Below are 19,435 nucleotides of genomic sequence, written 5' to 3'. Positions count from 1 at the left end.
CAAAGGGACCTCAGTGGCACCTAGGCAGTTTGGGATTCGAACCAGCAACCTTCTGATTACGTGGCTGCTTCCATACCCGCTAGGCCACCACTGTCCACGCAGCTACATATAGTCTACAATTGCAGAACCTGAAATATGAGATATCAATAATATGTGTAATATCAACAATAAGCGTTAGAAAGCAGCCTTTAGGCCAAATTTACAAATGAAATAATAATGGGTTCAGGAGTCCTATAATCAAGTATTCTAATATTACAAAATAAATATTATTAAGAGATATCTTTGTGTTCCGGTGTGAATGTGTTAAAATTGAGCGTTGTCATGTTAAATGAGTCCATAGTCAGAAGACAACAACTCCCACAATGCCCCGCGGCGGAGGGGAGGAGGGGCTAGAAGAGTTTGTGGGCGGAGTCAGCGGCTCGGCGTCGGGCGGCAGGAGGAGCCGCAGCTGAAAGAAAGGAAGGCGAAGGCAGGGATGGTCGGAGCGGAGACGCAGGAAGACTCGTGTTGGATTATTATTATTATTATTATTATTATTGTTGTTTTTATTATTTTAACTGCGCGGTTTTTGCCGCGAACCGGCGGCCGCTCCGGGATCCGAGCGAGGTGAGGAGCCGCGACGAGCCGCGACGAGCCGCCTGTTCCGTGGAGACATTTGATCCTGGAACAGATTGGTTTTGGTGGGGGGGAGAAAAAAGGTCCCGACGCGCCGCGTTTTCACTCCAACTTATAAACACTGTCCTGCTGTCGCCGTCGTCGCCGCGTCATGCGCCGTGTCCCCCGTCCTCCCCGTCCTCCGCCGGTCCGTTTTTATTCTGTTTTCCTCTGAATGTCCGAGCGGCGGCGTGTTTTACAGGTGAAGCGGGGTCGGTGTCCAACTCCGCGGTCGTTTGGAGCTGTGTGTGTGTGTGTGTGTGTGTCTGTTTTATGTGTGTGTTTATGTTTGTGTGTGTGTCAGTTTATGTGTGTGTCTGTCTTTTTGTGTCTGTCTTATGTGTGTGTCAGTGTCTTTTTATATATGTGTGTGTGTGTGTCTGTCTTGTGTGTGAGTGTGTGTGTGTCAGTGTCTTTTTATATGTGTGTGTGTCTGTCTTATGTGAGTGTATGTGTGTGTGTGTGTGTCTGTCTTATGTGAGTGTATGTGTGTGTGTGTCTGTCTGTCTTATGTGAGTGTAGGTGTTTGTCAGTGTCTTTTTGTATGTGTGTGTGTCTGTCTTATGTGAGTGTATGTGTGTGTGTGTGTCTGTCTGTCTTATGTGAGTGTATGTGTTTGTCTGTGTCTGTTTGTGTGTGTGTGTCAGTGTCTGTTTGTGTGTGTCTGTCTTATGTGAGTGTATGTATGTGTGTCTGTTTATGTTTGTGTGTGTGTCAGTGTCTTTTTATATGTGTGTGTGTGTCTGTCTTATGTTTGTGTGTGTGTCTGTCTTATGTTTGTGTGTGTGTCTGTCTTATGTGAGTGTATGTGTGTGTCAGTGTCGGTTTATATATGTGTGTGTGTGTCTTATGTTTGTGTGTGAGTATGTGTTTGTCAGTGTCTTTTCATATGTGTGTGTGTCAGTGTCTGTTTATGTGTGTGTGTGTGTGTCTGTCTTATGTGAGTGTGTGTGTGTGTGTCTGTCTTATGTGAGTGTGTGTGAGTGTGTGTGTCTGTCTTATGTGAGTGTGTGTGTGCGTCTGTCTGGTGTGAGTGTGTGTGTGTGTCTATGTTTGTGTGTGAGTGTGAGTGTATGTGTGTGTGTTTGTATGTATTTTTATTCTGCGCTTGTTCCTGGTAGTTGAGCGTGTCTCTCTCTCTACAGGAAGTGCAGGTTCTGGGCGCTGCGTGATGGACGCGCCGGGGCTTTTGGGGGATCTACTGGGGCTCTGAGCCGCTGTCTGCTGGGTGGAATGTTGCCGGTGGTCCGAGGTTGGAGCTCCAGTGACTGAAGACGCCCCATGTGGGGCCCCGGTTGGCCACGTCGGGGCGTGAACATGCGGAGGTCCACCAGACCCCTATGAGGACCATCCCGAGCTCCAGCGACGTCACCATGGCCCACACCAGCCTGCTGCAAGGCAAGCGCTTCTACTGCCGGGACTGGGTCTTCCACAAGATCCACCACTGTCTCCAGGAAAAGACTGGCGGGCCGAGCGGCGCGCCCGCGGGCGGGGCCGGCAAGGCGGGGTCGTGGGGCGTGCTGCTGGTGGGCGGGCCGGGCAGCGGCAAGACGGCGCTCTGCGCCGAGCTGCTGTGGCCCAGCTCCCCACAGGGCGTCCACCGCGGCCTCCACCCTCAGGGCCTGGCCTTCCACTTCTGCCGCGCCGACGACGCCGACACGCTCTGCGCCGGGGCCTTCGTGCGGGGCCTGGTGGCGCAGATCCGGCGCGGCGGCCTGGTGCCCGGGTACGAGGAGAAGGTGCTGGAGCCGGCGGCGCAGGGCGCCCTGCAGCCGGGCGAGTGCGAGCGGAACCCCGCCGAGGCTTTCAAGAGGTAGGTGGTCCCAACCGGGTCCTGGTGGTCTGGTGGTTAGGATTCGGGGTTCCATTCCCGGTCAGGGAACGTTTGTAAGATTTCAGAAGGTTCCGATTCCCACTGAGGTCCCCTCGGTGAAGGTCCCGTCCCCACACTGGTCCCCGGGCGCCTGTCAAGGGTGACGGTTAAATACAGAGGACACGTTTCACCGTGTCACCGTGTGCTGTGCTGCAGGGTCTCCCATTGACACTCACGTGACTGTAAAAAGGAAGGTGAAGAGGCTTCGGAAGACGGTTCTCGTGCCCGTACAGGAATAACGAGTTAAACGAAGGTTCAGAGAGCGAGCGAGCGCAAGAGAGAGAGAGAGAGATGGTTTTCCCAAACCGGTTCAGCGGGTCGTCTTCACGACTCCATTTCCATCGTATTCGCCCGTCGTATTCCGCACGTTGCGCCAGCGACTCGGCAGAAATCGGTTTGAGATCGTGTTCGATGTTTCAGCCGCGTCTGTATGAAGTATGAAACGGTTGTTAAAACGTTATTTAAACGAACGTTTGTTCGAGTTGTCTGGATTGGACGCTGTTGGTACGACGCTAATAGATTTTTGTACGTTGGTGGGTCGGGCCGCTGTCCCCCGTTTAGGACGGTCCCGTGACCCCGGGGCATGTTTGTTTTAGGCCGTCACCGTTCGGGTGTTAATCGGTCTGCCCTCGCTCTGCGCTCGCGGTCATGTCACTTCGGCCCGCCGCCACCGGGGCGGGGTCACCACCTCTGCCCTTTACGTCATGCTGTCATCTGCTGATGGGGTCCCCTCGTCCTGTGATCTCTGCGGGTGTAAAAGACCGTAATACGATGTCCCCTGGCGAGTCCCTTCACCTCGATTATCCAGGTCATGTGACTTCGCTGAGGGGGCAGGGCTACGGTATTTGTGGTATCTGCGTTTTTCCCTGCTTTGTAAGTGTTGGATATAAGACGGCGGTGGGAGGAGCCTGGTTGACGTCACCCCCATCGGAGGCCTGCAGGAGGAATGTGTCTGGCATCTGGAGAATGTCCCAGCAGCCACCTCTCCGTTTAAAAACAGCTCAGACGAATGAAAGAATTTAGCAATTTTCTGTCAACTGGCATGAAATTTCCCTCCGTGTCTCTTTCATCTGCTCAGTACAGCAAGGACGTAAAAACCTGGGACAAAACCTGCGTCCCTGTCTCACCTGAACGGGGTGGAGTGAGGGGAGCACAGAGCCAGGATGAAGGCGGCAGCCTGAGGAAGACTCTGCAGATCAGGCTGCAAATACCATAACAACGTCAAGAGAGAGAGACACTGAGAAAGACTGGAGGAGAGAGAGACACTGGGAAAGACTGGAGGAGAGAGAGACACTGGGAAAGACTGGAGGAGAGAGAGACACTGGGAAAGACTGGAGGAGAGAGAGACACTGGGAAAGACTGGAGGAGAGAGAGACACTGGGAAAGACTGGAGGAGAGAGAGACACTGGGAAAGACTGGAGGAGAGAGAGACACTGAGAAAGACTGGAGGAGAGAGAGAGAGGGGACATTGGGAGAGAGACCCTGAGAAAGACTGGAGGAGAGAGACACTGAGAAAGACTGGAGGAGAAAGAGAGTGAGAGACACTGAGAAAGACTGGAGGAGAGAGAGAGAGACACTGAGAAAGACTGGAGGAGAGAGAGAGAGAGACACTGAGAAAGACTGGAGGAGAGAGAGACACTGGGAAAGACTGGAGGAGAGAGAGACACTGAGAAAGACTGGAGGAGAGAGAGACACTGGGAAAGACTGGAGGAGAGAGAGACACTGAGAAAGACTGGAGGAGAGAGAGACACTGGGAAAGACTGGAGGAGAGAGAGACACTGAGAAAGACTGGAGGAGAGAGAGACTGAGCAAGACCGGCAGCGGCTGCAGAGGTGACTCAGCAGAACAGAACCATGGCGGTGCCCGGAGGTCCAGGGAGGACGTCCTGATTAACTCCAGACTCGAGTCCTGGTCCTTCTGAAACATATTTACATTCAGGGTGTAGAAGGTCGTCTCCTCCTCCTACCAGCGCTCGCTTGTGGCCATGTTACAGAAACCTCTTCGTTCCAAATTTCTAAAGAGTAAAAGAGAATATTTCTTCTGCTAAAGTCTTCTGCCTTTCATCGCCATCAGTAATTTCAGTGTTTGTCCCCTGATGTCCCCAGGCACTGGTTCTACCCGTCCTCAGTTTATGGTGTTGACTAGTCAGCTGCTCCACTACGGTCAGGTATTACAGCCGGGACGGAGACGTTTTCTCGGTATTGGAGAAGATTGATCGCTCGGCCCCACCTGCATCTCCACCACGCTGACCGGCTGCCACAGCCTCGCTCTGCCGATGCATGATGGGAAATTGCCCCATGAATCAGCCAGACGTGGGCACCGCGCCCGGCCCCGCCCGTCCAGCCTGACATCTTCACTAACTTCTCGGTGGCACGACAGAGGGTGCGGCCCCGGGCGTGGCTCCCTCTGCCCCGCCTTCTCACATTTATTCCTCGTCGTGTGGATGGAAGTTAGGACGGGGCATACTTCCGCATATCGCTATTTTTTCAGATATTGCCAGACTGGAACGTATCCGGACGTCCTCGTGTGACCGTATCGTACGCGACCGGACGTCCTCGTGTGACCGCATCGTACGCGGCGGGACGTCCTCGTCTGAACGTATCGTACGTGGCCGGACGTCCTCGCGTGACGTATCGTACGCGTCCGGACGCCCTCGTGTGACCATATCGTACGCGTCCGGACGCCCTCGTGTGACCGTATCGTACACGTCCGGACGTCCTCGTGTGACCGTATCGTACACGTCCGGACGTCCTCGTGTGACCGTATCGTACGCGGCGGGACGTCCTCGTGTGACATATCGTACGCGACCCGGACGTCCTCGTGTGACCGTATCGTACGCGGCGGGACGTCCTCGTCTGAACGTATCGTACGTGGCCGGACGTCCTCGTCTGAACGTATCGTACGTGGCCGGACGCCCTCGTGTGACCGTATCGTACGCGTCCGGACGCCCTCATGTGACCGTATCGTACGCGGCCGGACGTCCTCGCGTGACCGTATCGTACGCGGCCGGACGTCCTCGCGTGACCTTATCGTACGCGTCCGGACGTCCTCGTCTGAACGTATCGTACGTGGCCGGACGTCCTCCTGTGACCGTATCGTACGCGGCCGGACGTCCTCCTGTGACCGTATCGTACGCGGCCGGACGTCCTCGCGTGACCGTATCGTACGCGGCCGGACGTCCCCTTTTTAAGACCTGGGAGTTGTCCAGCCGGATTTGAGGAATGTTCTGGGTTTTTGATCTGATGAAACATCTGTCAGGTGGTGGTCATCGTACGTCAGCTGCTCAGCAGCGTCTCCATTTAAACGTAACGTAAATACACACAGAGGACGCTCGTTTCACTGTTTTATCGCCCAAAGCTGATCACTGAGACGATCAAGATCAAATAACAGTCCAGTGCCAACACTGTCCCGGTCGCCTGGAGACGTCTGTTGGGTTTGACTGGAAGGGATGTCCAGGAGGGACGTGTGTGGGCTGCGGCGCCATCTGTCCGGTTTGACCGTTTGGACCATGTGCTGCGAGCAACATGCGCTGCTGGAGTCCGGTCATCCTGCAGGAAATCATGTCCAAGCGCTGCTGAAACGGAGTACATCACGAGGACGCCTCTCGGTGCTTTTCTAGTTGCAAGTCGTGCCGGCGGTGAGGAGTTCGGTCTCTCTGGACGGCGTACGTGGTTTTACGGTGTTCGATTGCCGTTTCACTGCTAGTCAGGATTCTCACTGAAAATGTGATGTGAAGTAATGCAGGAAGATTGATTAGATGCATCAGTAACTGGTGGATTTGTATTCGTAATCGGACGGAATCGTGAGACCGGTGAATGTCCACGCATTGGACGGCTGCAGGTTGGTCTGATGAAGGTTCTACACATCAAGAGAAAATCGATAGATTGATAGAAACAAACATATTTACACGAACTCTGACCCATGTGTGCCCACATTTTTCAGGGGAGATGCGCCTGCGGTGAAGAGGGGAGTAAAACACCGTACAGTAAATTGCACTTTTTCAGTCACATACAGTACAGGCAAAAAGTGTGGACACCTTCTCATTCAACGTGAGTTCTTTATCTTCATGACCATTTACGTTGGTAGATTCTCACTGAAGGCATCAAAACTATGAACACATGTGGAGTTACGTACTTAACATAAAGTGGAGACCTGACCTCCACAGTCACCGGACCTGAACCCAATCCAGATGGTTTGGGGTGAGCTGGACCAACAAGTGCTAAACACCTCTGGGAACTCCTTCAAGACTGTTGGAGAAGCATTTCAGGTGACGACCTCTTGAAGCTCATCGAGAGAATGCCAAGAGTGTGCAAAGCAGGAATCAGAGCAAAGAAACTAGAATATAAAACATGTTTTCAGCTATTTCACCTTTTTTTGTTAAGTACAGAACTCCACATGTGTTCATTCATAGTTTTGATGCCTTCAGTGAGAATCTACCAACGTAAATGGTCATGAAGATAAAGAAAACACGTTGAATGAGAAGGTGTCCAGACTTCTGGCATGAACTGTACTTATGTTTTACTTATATATTCACTATTATATCATAAAAATTTAATCTTAACTTGCACTTTTAATCTGTGCACCGCAGCTGCTGAAATGTAAGTTGTGGCCGTGATTATCATGAACGTTCGGACACGGTGTGAAACAATAAATACCGCAATCGCACTCGTGTAACATTTACATTTACAGCATTTACCAGACGCCCTTATCCAGAGCGCCTTACAACCAGTAGTTACAGGGACAGTCCCCCCCCTGGAGACACTAAGGGTTAAGTGTCATGCTCAGGGATGGCAGTAAGTGGGGTTCGAACCTGGGTCTTCTGGTTCGTAGGTGAGTAGGCCACTACCGGCCATTTATTTCCTTTTGAGAAAAATGATTTGCATTTACCATGTACGGTAGAAGGGGGCGTGTAGAGGGCGGAGTCCTGCGTTTTCACCACTCTGCTTGTTCTATAACCGCGGCTGCTCCACCGAAGCAGAATCCAGCCTGGAGATCCGTCCGCCTTCTGAAGTTGGGATTTTTAGCTCGCTGGTTACTCGAGTAGAGATGTGGCCGCCTGCGGTTCCACCAAATGACAAAGTGAAGCGTCGTGAGCTGGCAGGTCTGAGGCGAGGTTCGTGTTTGAGTGATGGTGCTGAAGGGTCTAAAACGGTCTCCTGGAAACCACGTCTAATTCGGGGATCAGTGAGGGAACACGCGACTGAAGGCTGTCCTGGTGTCTGTGGGAATTTACGACTTTGGATCCACCATGACATCCTGCTCACGTCCCAGGCCTGATGCTGGACGGTGTCCTTCAGCTTCTCACAGCGCTGCACCAGAAATTGGGGGAGGATGGCTGGCCTGGGGCTTGTGGGTTCAGATGTTCCCTGCGTGAAGTCATGTGGAGGGTCCTGTCTGTCATCAGTTGTTGTGGTGGTGAAGGAACGTGACGTGAAATGATCTTCTCCTTGCAGGTGTGTTCTGCTGCCGCTGCTGAGCGCGAAGCCTCCCCCGCAGGCCCTCTTCCTCCTGGTGGACTCCGTGGACGAGGGCTGCCAGCCCGGCGAGGGGGAGCAGAGGTCCTCCGCCGGGAGTCCCAGGACCATCGCCGAGCTCCTGGCCAGCCAGCATGACTTCCTGCCCCCCTGGCTGCTCCTCATCTGCTCCGCTCGGCGACAGAACAAGGCCATCACCAAACTGTTCACAGGTTCGTCCAGCTCAGCCAAAATGTCTGTGTGGTGATCATTTCATAGACCAGGTTTGATGGTCGGTGAAGGCCCAGCCGCCGTATTTTTGGATCGTTGTTGCTGACTGTGGCCAGAACATTTCATCCAGGCTTCCGATTATAAACGGAGGTACTCAGGAGAGCGAGGTTCTTCTAAACAGGAGCTGCCACGTTCTGACACTGATCTGGGCATGTGTGTCTGGGGCCAGCATTGACCTTTAACCTCCATAAAACCATGAATCTCCCCTTTAATCCTCCGAGCACGAAGCGTCCGTGCGTGTGGGGGCGGAGCTCCACCGAGTTCCCACCCACGCGCTGATTTGATTGGATGCAGACACGTCAGGGTGATTCACGCCTAACGTCTGCTCTACTGGCTGTACGTCTGTGTGTGTGTGTGTGTGTGTGTGTGTGTGTGTGTGTGTGTGTTTTTTTTAAAGCTCACTGGACACCTTCACATATTCTGAATCGTACTATAAAACGCTTGATGCAGTTTTCTTCTGCCAGTGAAGGTCTTTTGGACGAGCCGTGTGGAAACCAGCATTTATCGTGTGACGTTCCTCGTCCTGCCTTCTTCAGACCTGCTGTAAGATCAGAACCTCCAGTGTTACGGTCTCCATCTTATTCCCGGTCGTGTCAGAACCGCCCCTGGACGTGCCGGGTGTGAAATGTCACTCGCGCTGAATCACACCAGGAGTAGAAGTGACTTCAGACACTCAGCCGCAATTTGCCTTCTACATTCCAGCTCGGTTTTCTGACTCAAGCTTTTCGAACAAACAAACACACACACACACACACACACGGGGAGAGTGTGTATGATTCAAAAGTAGGTCAGAAACCGGGACAGTAGGCCAGGACTTGACCAACAGTAAACCTCCATGTTGTTTATTGCCCTCCCGAGCTGCAGAAAGCTCTTCTACTGGAGTCAGGAAGTCCAGGCCTCCATCGTTTTGCTTCTTCTGGCTATGATGGAGTTATCCTGTCGTCTGTGCCTTCTAGATCTGTTATGGATTCTTGGTATGTACCACCAGACCTCCACCGGCTTGGAGAAGGTCCTTGATGGCATATCAGCTGGTCGTCTCCATCGTTTGAATTTCATCAGCGGGATAAATTTGGAATGCCAGGCTGGTCTTCGGACTGTTTTTCCTCTGGTCTATTTCTGTCTGCAGAATGTGCTCTGGGAAGTCGGAGACCCTCAGAGACCTTGCAGGAACGAGCCTTGGTAAATAAGACGGTAAGCTGGGTAGAAAGCCGGAGGAGCACCAGCAGATCTTCAGCCACGTTCCCGGTGGACGCGTGGAATCCCTACGTCAGGCTTCCTGCACGGTTTCTGCAGGATCTCCGGCGGCTTGGCAACGTGGAAACGCTTAGGCAGCGTTTTTCTGCGTGTCAGCCGGGGGGAATCTGGGTTAATGTTCCTCTGGCTAAACGGGACGAGGAACCGGAGCAGGAATGTGGCCTGGGGAGCTTCATTTTGTTGGTTTTGTTTCGAAACAGCTGTGTATACAGTATATTAATACACACAAGATACGTTAAAAGTGCTAACATTATACTTCAAAGAGCTTTTACTTGTTTCCGTACACGTATAGACTGACCGTAAACCTAAAGGGAACACTTCATATGAATTTCTTCTCCGTGGTGCAATACTATAATCTATTATTCATATGTAATGAATACACATTTGTAATGCATCATATGCAGCGCACACCCCATCATAATGCGTTTCATAATGTCACTTCACATCTTACTCAAAGTTCTCTTTATATTTTAATCTGGTCATAAAGTGCTTCTAATATTTAATGTAAATATGTAAACAGCTTTAGGTTCCATTATAATACATTTATATTTATCATTTCCTGATAATGCATTATGAAGTCTTAACAAATACGTTCATTAGGAAACAAGATTTTTTATTCTTTCGCCAACAAACAGTTAAACCTTCTGCAAGTCTTTTGGACATCAGCGAGTGTTCTGCGCCTGAGAACAATAATGGGAACCATCTGCATGTAGAACTGGGTTAACTGGAGTTGTGCCCAGCAGTCTTGCAGGATGGGAATTCACCTCCCGACCATCGACACGCCACACTTAAAACCAACAGATTTCATTTTCTCCCGCATGGTGTTCCTGTCACAAATATAAAATCTGAATTCCAATCGTCCTAATACCAGTCAACCTGCAGGTCATCTCCGGGTCCCGCCTCCTTCTCACGTGAGGGAGGTGGAGCATCTCCGGGTCCCGCCCCCTTCCCCCCAGAGGGAGGTGGAGCATCTCCGGGTCCCGCCCCATTCTCCCCAGAGGGAGGTGGAGCATCTCCGGGTCCCGCCCCCTTCTCCCCAGAGGGAGGTGGAGCATCTCCGGGTCCCGCCCCCTTCTCCCCAGAGGGTGGTAGATTATATTATCTCCGGGTTCCGCCCCCTTCTCCAGGGAGTGAGGGTGGGCATCTCTGGGTCCCGCCCCCTTCCCCCCAGAGGGTGGTAGATTATATTATCTCCGGGTTCCGCCCCCTTCTCCAGGGAGTGAGGGTGGGCATCTCTGGGTCCCGCCCCCTTCCCCCCAGAGGGAGGTGGAGCATCTCCGGGTCCCTTCCCCTTCTCCCTAGAGGGAGGTGGAGCATCTCCGGGTCCCGCCCCTTTTAAATGGGTGGGAGCTTTTTGTTGCTGCTTTGAGTCGTCATCTCAGTGTTTGATGGAGGAGATGATGGACTGCTGGTCTCCATGGTAAAGATCTGCATTATATTAGATGGTGGTTTTATGAACACGCGGCGTCTTGTTATTGATTTTACGCTCTGCTTATCTGGCAGGAACCGGTCGAGAAGGACCGTGCGTCTGAGTCCAGGCCCTAAAAGAGAATAACGGGCTTCTCTATTGATTTAACCAAATACTATCAGGTCTCCCTGGCCTCTCCATCTGCAGGCGACAGGCTGCTCTGGTGTGAAGGTGAGGTGCGGGTTCCCCGTGTCGAGTTTCGCCGCATGATTTACCTGCCGCAACCTGACGACGGGTAAATTACGGGTCTAATATGTCTGCACTCATCCCACCCCAGGTGCAGGTTAAATGACTCCCGTCCCATTTGATATACAACACCCCGCCACCAGCGGCCATTTCTAGCCAGGAACGCTGTTATTTTTAGCTTGAAGTGCTGCTCAGGCCTGAGCTTCTGGTGGTGGCGCAGGAACTGTCCACGGTTCGCATCGGAACGCTGCTGGAACGTTCCATGGCTGTAGAACCCAGATCGGTGTAGTTCTAGTAAAATAGAATAGAAATGGAGTCAGGAGAAGGTACATTCACATTTACAGAATTTACAGGTGGTCTTATCTTCTGGTCCAGAGGTCGAGCGTGTTGATCCACCAGCAGCCCTTCAGAACGGATGATGGTGATCTGGTGGGTCTGTGGAGGGAACTTTGTGGATTTTCCTGTGGAATTCTGACATATTTCCTGTTCGGTTGAACTTGGCGTGCTTCGGGAAGGGAAGCGAGGAGAATGGAGTCCATTCAGTAAAGTTCTTCTACCTGGGGAGCGCATTGAACGCTGGACGGGTCTGAACACGATGCGTCTTTGTATTAAAAAGACTGTGGTTATTTATTTTTTTGTAATGGTTAACCAGCAGCCCCGCCCTGAGGAACCCCGTCACTCATCACATCATGTGATCTCCTGGCGGTCTGCAGGCTCCTCTCCCACGTCCTCCTGCAGCTGCTGGAGAGGGGGAGGACGGTTGGGGGTTTGTGGGAGGGAAGGTAGAAGAGGAGCTTGGGTTTCTTTTCTTCTCTCTTGCTTTTGGTGATATCTGAATAAATGACCTGAAGGTGGTGGGCTGCTGCAGAGCTTCTCATGTTCTAGACACAGGTTACGGCCCACAGCGGTAGAAATGTCGGTTAATAGTGGCGTGGAACGGGGTCAGAGGTTGTGTAAAGGCTGGGAGATGTTTCGTGAAGTGAAGAGCAGGTCCGATCCCTCTGGAATTGAATGAAGCTCATCGTTGGCTTGGGACGAAGAGTCTCGTTTTATTGGCGTGTATGTCGTAATTAGATAGGATGTAAATTTGTGGTTTTATTTCCTGAATTTTAACAAGGAGCACGAGGCAAACTGCAGAGATTTATAGGTCCTCTGTCCCAAAATCCCCCTTCTTCCTCCGTCAGCTGGCTTCCTGTCTCAGTTGGACGCGTCCCAGTCCAGTGAAGTGTCGGCGCTGAGACGGGGGGACGTGGCTGGCGCTCAACCACCGTCGTTTAAGATAACATCTCCCTTTACTTCTGGCATTTTGGCCGTTTTCATCCTCTCGCTAGACGAAGTTTATCTCGGGTGGCAGAGAGACGGATTCGATAAACCAGGAATGCGGAGCACATGTTTCCCACCGAGGACAGAGAAACATGCCAGCGTTCCGGCAGCCTTGAGACCCTGGGAACAATAAATAAATCGTGCAGCTGAGGAGCGTCCCCCACCCTGGGGACTTGAGGACCCGGGTCTGCAGAGGAACCGCTTCAGATTAGACGCTCTGGTTCTGCTGTTAAGGGGACGTCTCCAAGTTGGTGAAACGTGACGAGGCCGCAGCTAGTCGGGCGTCGGCAACCCGCATCCTTTCACTGCAGCACAATAATTCAGAATTTAAGTGATTGTGTAATATTTAGTGTTTAATGCATATGTTGAATTGCAGTTGATAAGTAAGTTTAATGTGGGGTGACCAGATCTCACGTCCGCCCCGCTTTTTAGACTCTTTTTAAGTGAAAGATAAAGTGACGTGATTGTCATTGTGAGACACTGCAGCACAGCACATGGTGCTTTTAACCCGTCACCCTTGGTGAGCAGTGGGCACCATGACAGGCGCCCGGGGAGCAGTGTGTGGGGACGGGACCTTCATCAAGGGGACCTCAGTGGCACCTTGGCGGTTTGGGATTCGAACCGGCAACCTTCTGATTACCGGGACGCTTCCATTTAAGGCATTTGGCAGACACCCTTATCCAGAGCGACTTACAGTCAGTAGTTACAGGGACGGTCTCCCCCTGGAGACACTCAGGGTTAGGGACACAAGGGTAGTAAGTGGGATTTGAACCTGGGTCTTCTGGTTTCGTAGGCGAGTGTGTTACCCACCTGGTTACTACCACCAGGCTTCTACTTCCATGTTACCATGGATGAAGTGGTCAGTTCTGGTTCACCAGGAACCCCAACTATGAACACATCCTTCTTTAACCACGAGGCCGCCGCTGCTCCGTGTTTAATCACTTGTCTGGGTGATTAAACGTAGGGCCGTGCGATATGGCATAAAGTCCACGTCGCGATATAAATGAACCACAGACAGTAGACGGCATCGTGCCGTCCCTCCCGGATTCCAAGATGGCGTTTTGTGGTTTTTAACAGGCTGGGACGCCGTCAGTACCCCATCACTTCCACTCCAAGCTCATTGTCTTTTCTTTATGTTTTGTCAGGATTCCGAAAAATCAGCCTAGACGACCTACGCAAGGCGTACATCGTGAAGGACGTCCAGCAGTACATCCTTCACAGGCTGGACCAGGAGGAGGCTCTTCGGCAGCATCTCACCAAGGAGACGGCCGAGATGCTCAACCAGCTGCACATCAAGAGCAGCGGCTGTTTCCTCTACCTGGAGCGGGTCCTGGACGGCGTGGTGGAGAACTTCATCATGCTCCGGGAGATTCGGGACATTCCTGGAACCCTCAATGGTCTCTACCTGTGGCTCTGCCAAAGGCTGTTTGTAAGGAAGCAGTTCACCAAGGTCCAGCCTATCCTGAACGTCATCCTTGCGGCTTGCAGACCCCTCACTGTCAAGGAGCTTTTCCATGCTGTGTGGACTAAAAATATGACCCTGACCATGGAGGACTTTCAGAAAAAGTTGGACATCCTGTCAAAGCTTCTTGTGGATGGACTTGGCAACACCAAAATACTCTTTCATTACAGCTTCGCAGAATGGCTTTTGGATGTTAAGCACTGCACACAGAAGTACCTTTGCAATGCTGCTGAAGGCCACAGAATGATGGCGATGAGCTACACCTGCAGGGCCAAACAGCTGAAGCCGCTGGAGGTGCAGGAGTTCGCGTTTCACCTGATCAACTCCAACCTGCAGATAGAACCCTTTAACCTGGCCCTGTGGATGGTCTGGAACGGAACCCCTGCTAAAGACTCCTTATCAACCTCCATTCCCAAAGAGCAGGAGGTTCTGCAGCTCCTGGTCAAGGCCGGAGCCCACGTGAACAACGAGGACGACCATGCATCTTCTATCGTGCAGCAGGCTCTGGAGAGAGAGGACTCCATTCGCACCTTGCTGGACAACGGTGCTTCGGTCAACCAGACCGACGCCAGCGGTCGGACGCTGTTATCCAACGCCGCGTACAGCGGGAACCTGGAGGTGGTCAACCTGCTGATCTCCAGGAGAGCAGATATGGAGCTGGAGGACAACCATGGACAGACACCTCTTACCCTGGCTGCAAGACAAGGACACACCAAAGTGGTCAACTGCCTGATAGGCTGCGAGGCAAACATCAACCACACCGATCACGACGGGTGGACCGCCCTGAGGTCGGCTGCGTGGGGAGGTCACTCAGAGGTCGTCTCCGCCCTCCTCTACGCTGGCGCCAAAGTGGACTGCGCAGACGCGGACAGTCGAACGGCCCTGAGGGCTGCAGCATGGGGGGGACACGAGGACATCGTGCTCAACCTCCTCCAGCATGGCGCAGAGGTCAACAAAGCAGACAATGAAGGAAGGACCGCCCTGATTGCTGCTGCTTACATGGGCCACAGGGAGATCGTGGAGCATCTCCTGGACCATGGGGCAGAGGTCAACCATGAGGACGTGGACGGCAGGACCGCCCTGTCTGTTGCAGCTCTCTGTGTCCCTGCGAGTAAGGGCCACGCCTCGGTCGTCAGTCTCCTCATCGATCGCAGCGCGGAGGTGGATCATTGTGACAAGGACTGCATGACCCCTCTTCTTGTAGCCGCCTATGAAGGACACGTGGACGTGGTGGACTTGCTGTTAGAAGGTGGCGCAGATGTGGATCACACTGACAACAATGGAAGGACCCCCTTGCTTGCAGCCGCGTCCATGGGACATGCGGCGGTTGTCAACACGCTGCTCTTCTGGGGCGCAGCAGTGGACAGCATTGACAGTGAAGGACGGACGGTGCTGAGCATCGCGTCGGCTCAGGGGAACGTGGAAGTGGTCCGAACTCTGCTGGACAGAGGCTTGGACGAGAATCACAGGGATGACGCCGGCTGGACGCCCTTGCATATGGCTTCCTTTGAGGGACACCGGCAGGTGTGTGACGCTCTGATTGAACAAGGCGCTCGTTGCACCGAAGTGGACAACGATGGACGCATCGCCCTGATACTTGCCGCTCAGGAGGGACACTATGACTGCGTGCACATCCTTCTTGAAAACAAGTCCTGCATCGATCAGAGAGGGTATGATGGGAGAAATTCTCTTCGAGTGGCGGCCCTGGAGGGACACAGGGACATTGTAGAGTTGCTTCTCAGCCACGGGGCCGATATCGATTACAAAGATGCTGACGGGCGTCCAACGTTATACATACTGGCACTGGAGAATCAGCTGGCGATGGCCGAGTACTTCCTGGAGAACGGGGCCAACGTGGAGGCCAGTGACACCGAGGGCCGAACGGCGCTCCACGTGTCCTGCTGGCAAGGACATTTAGAAATGGTCAGACTGCTGATCAACTATAATGCTAACGTGAACTCTTGTGACAACGAGAAGCGATCCGCTCTTCAGTCGGCAGCCTGGCAGGGACACACCCGGGTTGTCCAGTTCCTGATTGACAGTGGGACGCTTGTTGATCACACGTGCAACCAAGGAGCCACGGCACTTGGCATTGCAGCCCAGGAGGGACACCTTGATGTTGTCCAGATTCTCCTCGAGCATGGAGCAGATCCTAACCATGCTGACCAGTTTGGCCGCACAGCCATGAGGGTAGCGGCAAAGGGTGGTCACTCCATGATCACAAAGCTTCTGGAGAAGTATGGAGCTTCAAGCCTTAACGGGTGTAACCCTTCACCGATACACACCATGGAACAGAAGACGCCTCTTTCCGTCACTACCAAGATGCAATCTCTCACCATTAAATCCAGCAGTTCTGGAAGCACCGGAGCAGGGGAGATACAGTGTAGTGGACGCGGTCTTCCCAATGGACCTGTCCATGCGTTCAGTTCCCCTTCTGAATCGCCAGACTCTACTGTGGACAGACAGAAGTCCTCTCTATCCAACAACTCGCTCAAAAGTTCCAAAAACTCCTCCCTGAGGACCACGTCATCCACCGCTACGGCCCAGACTGTCCCCATAGACAGTTTCCACGGGTTGACCTTCACAGAGCAGATCCAGCAGCATTCCCTACCCCGCAGTCGAAGCAGACAGTCCATTGTGTCCCCCTCGTCCATAACCAAGTCCATGGGTCAGCAGCCCAGCTCGCCGACCCCAGAGCTCGACTGGGGACAAGTGAAACCAGGCTTGAAGCACAACAAGGGAAGCAAAACGGCCAGCTCCTCTAACAAGGCGGGGTCAGGGGACAGGAAGATGTCCAAGAATAGCATCACAGCTCAAGGTCAAGTGTTGGAGTATGAAATGACCCAGTTTGACAAAAGGACTGCACTCAACAAGCCCGTGTCCAACATGGCAGCGAAAGATCCACACTGTCAGATCGTGGTCGGTGGGGACAGTCTCGAGTCCAGCCAATCACAAGACCAGTTCTACATTCAGCAGCAAAGCAGCGCCGAGAAGAAGAGGAACGGCATCATGACAAATCCCAACTATCACCTACAGGGCAATCAGGTCTTCCTCGGCAGAGTGTCTGTACCAAGAACTGTGCAAAACCGAGGCCATCAGGACGTCCTGGACAATTATCCGATAGGGGAGACGGAAATAAGCCTTAAACAAGCCCTCAAACTGCAGATTGAAGGATCAGAGCCTGGGTTCAACTACAAAAAGGAAACCCCTTTATAAGCAGTAGGTCGCGCGGTACTGACTAAGCACAAGGTTCTACTGTGGATGTGAGGACCGGGCGTGGCCGCAGCTCCATGCAGATGATGGTGCTCTGCCCGTCCGGTCGTTAACGGTGACTTCATCCGAGGGGTTGTGCCAAAGCAACTGTTTTCATCCATAAAACCGCTGGTCCCGTTTCTCCGTTCCCTCCTGATGTTGGACAGGAGGAACGTGAATCGCTGCACAAGGCTTCTCCTGAACTGATACTTCCACGTGCCTACATCTACTACGGCCTTCAGCGTGTCACCGTGCACACGACCATCTTTTTTATTTAAAGTATTGATATTTAATATGCCATGTATGCACTTTTTAAAAAGGAAACTTGTATTTGTCCTGGTCGCATTTTATGCTTTTTCAGTTCGGAGTAAATGTTGTAAATTCCCTCGCCGTTTTTTTTTATTTTTTATTTTTTTGCCTGCGAAAAAAAAACTACGTAACGACTGCGATGTGCGGCTAAATACGTTGTCCCGCCCTGCAGTGAATTAATATCATATCTTATCAGATAATGTTCGACCGTTCCTCTGCTTTAACGTATTGATCAGACATTGTTGTGTATTTGTTATGTTAATAACCGCGGCAGTTTACTCGAACATACGCAACCGTATTTATTTCGGAAGAAGCCACTTTTTATCACGGTGCTCGGTTATTTTTGACCTCTGTTCTGGTATCATTGTTTTTATCACTTTTATCGTAGTATTATGGATATGTGATGACTAGAGTTCATCAGGAACATAAACCCACATCATTTCATTTTGTCCCTGTGGGACTTTTTGTCATTTCTTTTCCTTTCATGCATTTAAACGAATACTAAACAACTAACCCTCGCCATTTCGACTTTGGTGCTAAATGCAATGATTTCAAGTGCATTCGTCAGAATTCACGTTCCGTATAGCACCAGAACTCGGCCAGGCTGTTTCCACGTCATATCCAGGCTGGTTGAAATGTGTCCTGAGACGCCACGGTCCTGCTTTCAGACTCGGCATGTCGAGGAGGGTTGGGATTCCTGACATCTGCTTCTCATGACGGCTACTGGCAGTAAACTCAGATTTGTTCTGGCTTTTCGCACTTTTAGCGAAGTGAAGAGCTCCTCCAAAAAATAAGGTCAACCGCTGAAAAGTCCCCGTAAAGAGGGCTGGGACAAGTTTGGGAATTCTTTGAAGCTAGAAATGAAAAGTCGAGCCTTTTGAAGATCCATCCTGGACAGTATTCAGTAAAATGTTGCCTCGCTTTTATTTCTTCCCTCGCCCACCAGGCATCTCTGTCTTGTTTTGCATTGTAAATAACGTTCATGTCCATTGAAATCATTTTTCCTGTATTATATTAAGCTGAATTTCCCAACATATATAAAAATGCTTAATAAACATATTTGCTTTACTGCAGGAACCTTTTGTAGTTTTTTTTGTACCTCATGATAATGGTTACTGTATGTAGGAACGTTCTCCAACTTCTCCGCGTTTCATGCCTACATAACGTAGGAAACGTTCTCCAGCTTCTCCACGTTTCATCTCAGCCTGCCCACATAGTTCCTGCCTTGACCTCCGTGACCCCGTGGATTGGATCAGTCCGGCCGTTCGGACTCTCGTGTCGCAGTAATTCTTTGTGTTTGTTACATCACCAGAAAGGTGCCGTTGCCGTGGTTACCCTCATTTTGTCCGTGCATGGGTGGCGTTTCACCAAGGCCATCTGCTGGCTTTGTTTGATGTGGTGCGAGATGTTGGTCACCCTGGGTCACCACAAGCTGCACTGTGCTTGGATGTGAGTGAAGAGGAACGGAGAAGGAACGTGAGGCAGCTCCAGGTAATAAAGTGCATGGTGGAGGTGGTACTACAGCCTGGAGTGTCCTGCGGTGACTGTCCCCATGGTGACTTAGCTTTAGAGGGGACAGGAGTCCTCGCCACAGAAATGCGGGGCCGTATCACCACCCTAGTTCCAGAATGTTCCGTCAGGGACGCCTGCTGCTCAGAGAACAAGAACAGAGTGAAAAAACAAGGAAATTCTGCAATAAACTCTTCTGATTAATCAATATTTGATGCTTAGATCAATATTAGTTTGAGTTGAGATGACCGTCACGAACACCGATCACTGTTTGGTTAAAAGGATGTGAAACGAGGATCATTTCTCCCACAATGCCGCTGCCCTCCAAAGGGTCTTGAGCGGAGAGACGGAGTACGTGGGAGGTGGAGAGTCTTCAGGAGGACTCCTCTGTGGACGCTCCT

At 51.9% G+C, this 19,435-nt stretch overlaps 1 protein-coding gene across 1 annotated transcript; it reads left to right on the top strand.

Annotated features, from left to right (window-relative positions):
* The first annotated feature begins 468 nt into the window (after positions 1-468).
* Positions 469-18,598, top strand: LOC114768232 (ankyrin repeat domain-containing protein 50-like). Its single transcript, XM_028960402.1, has 4 exons — positions 469-606; positions 1,800-2,467; positions 7,981-8,213; positions 13,648-18,598. Exons 2-4 carry the CDS (start codon positions 1,995-1,997, stop codon positions 17,178-17,180), a joined length of 4,239 nt encoding a protein of 1,412 aa, XP_028816235.1. The 5' UTR covers positions 469-606; positions 1,800-1,994; the 3' UTR covers positions 17,181-18,598.
* The last annotated feature ends 837 nt before the right edge of the window (positions 18,599-19,435 follow it).

The sequence above is a fragment of the Denticeps clupeoides genome, chromosome 18 (assembly GCF_900700375.1).
Source record: "Denticeps clupeoides chromosome 18, fDenClu1.1, whole genome shotgun sequence".
NCBI classification, from domain to species: Eukaryota; Metazoa; Chordata; class Actinopteri; order Clupeiformes; family Denticipitidae; genus Denticeps; species Denticeps clupeoides.
This window is presented reverse-complemented; position numbering and strand designations above follow the sequence as displayed.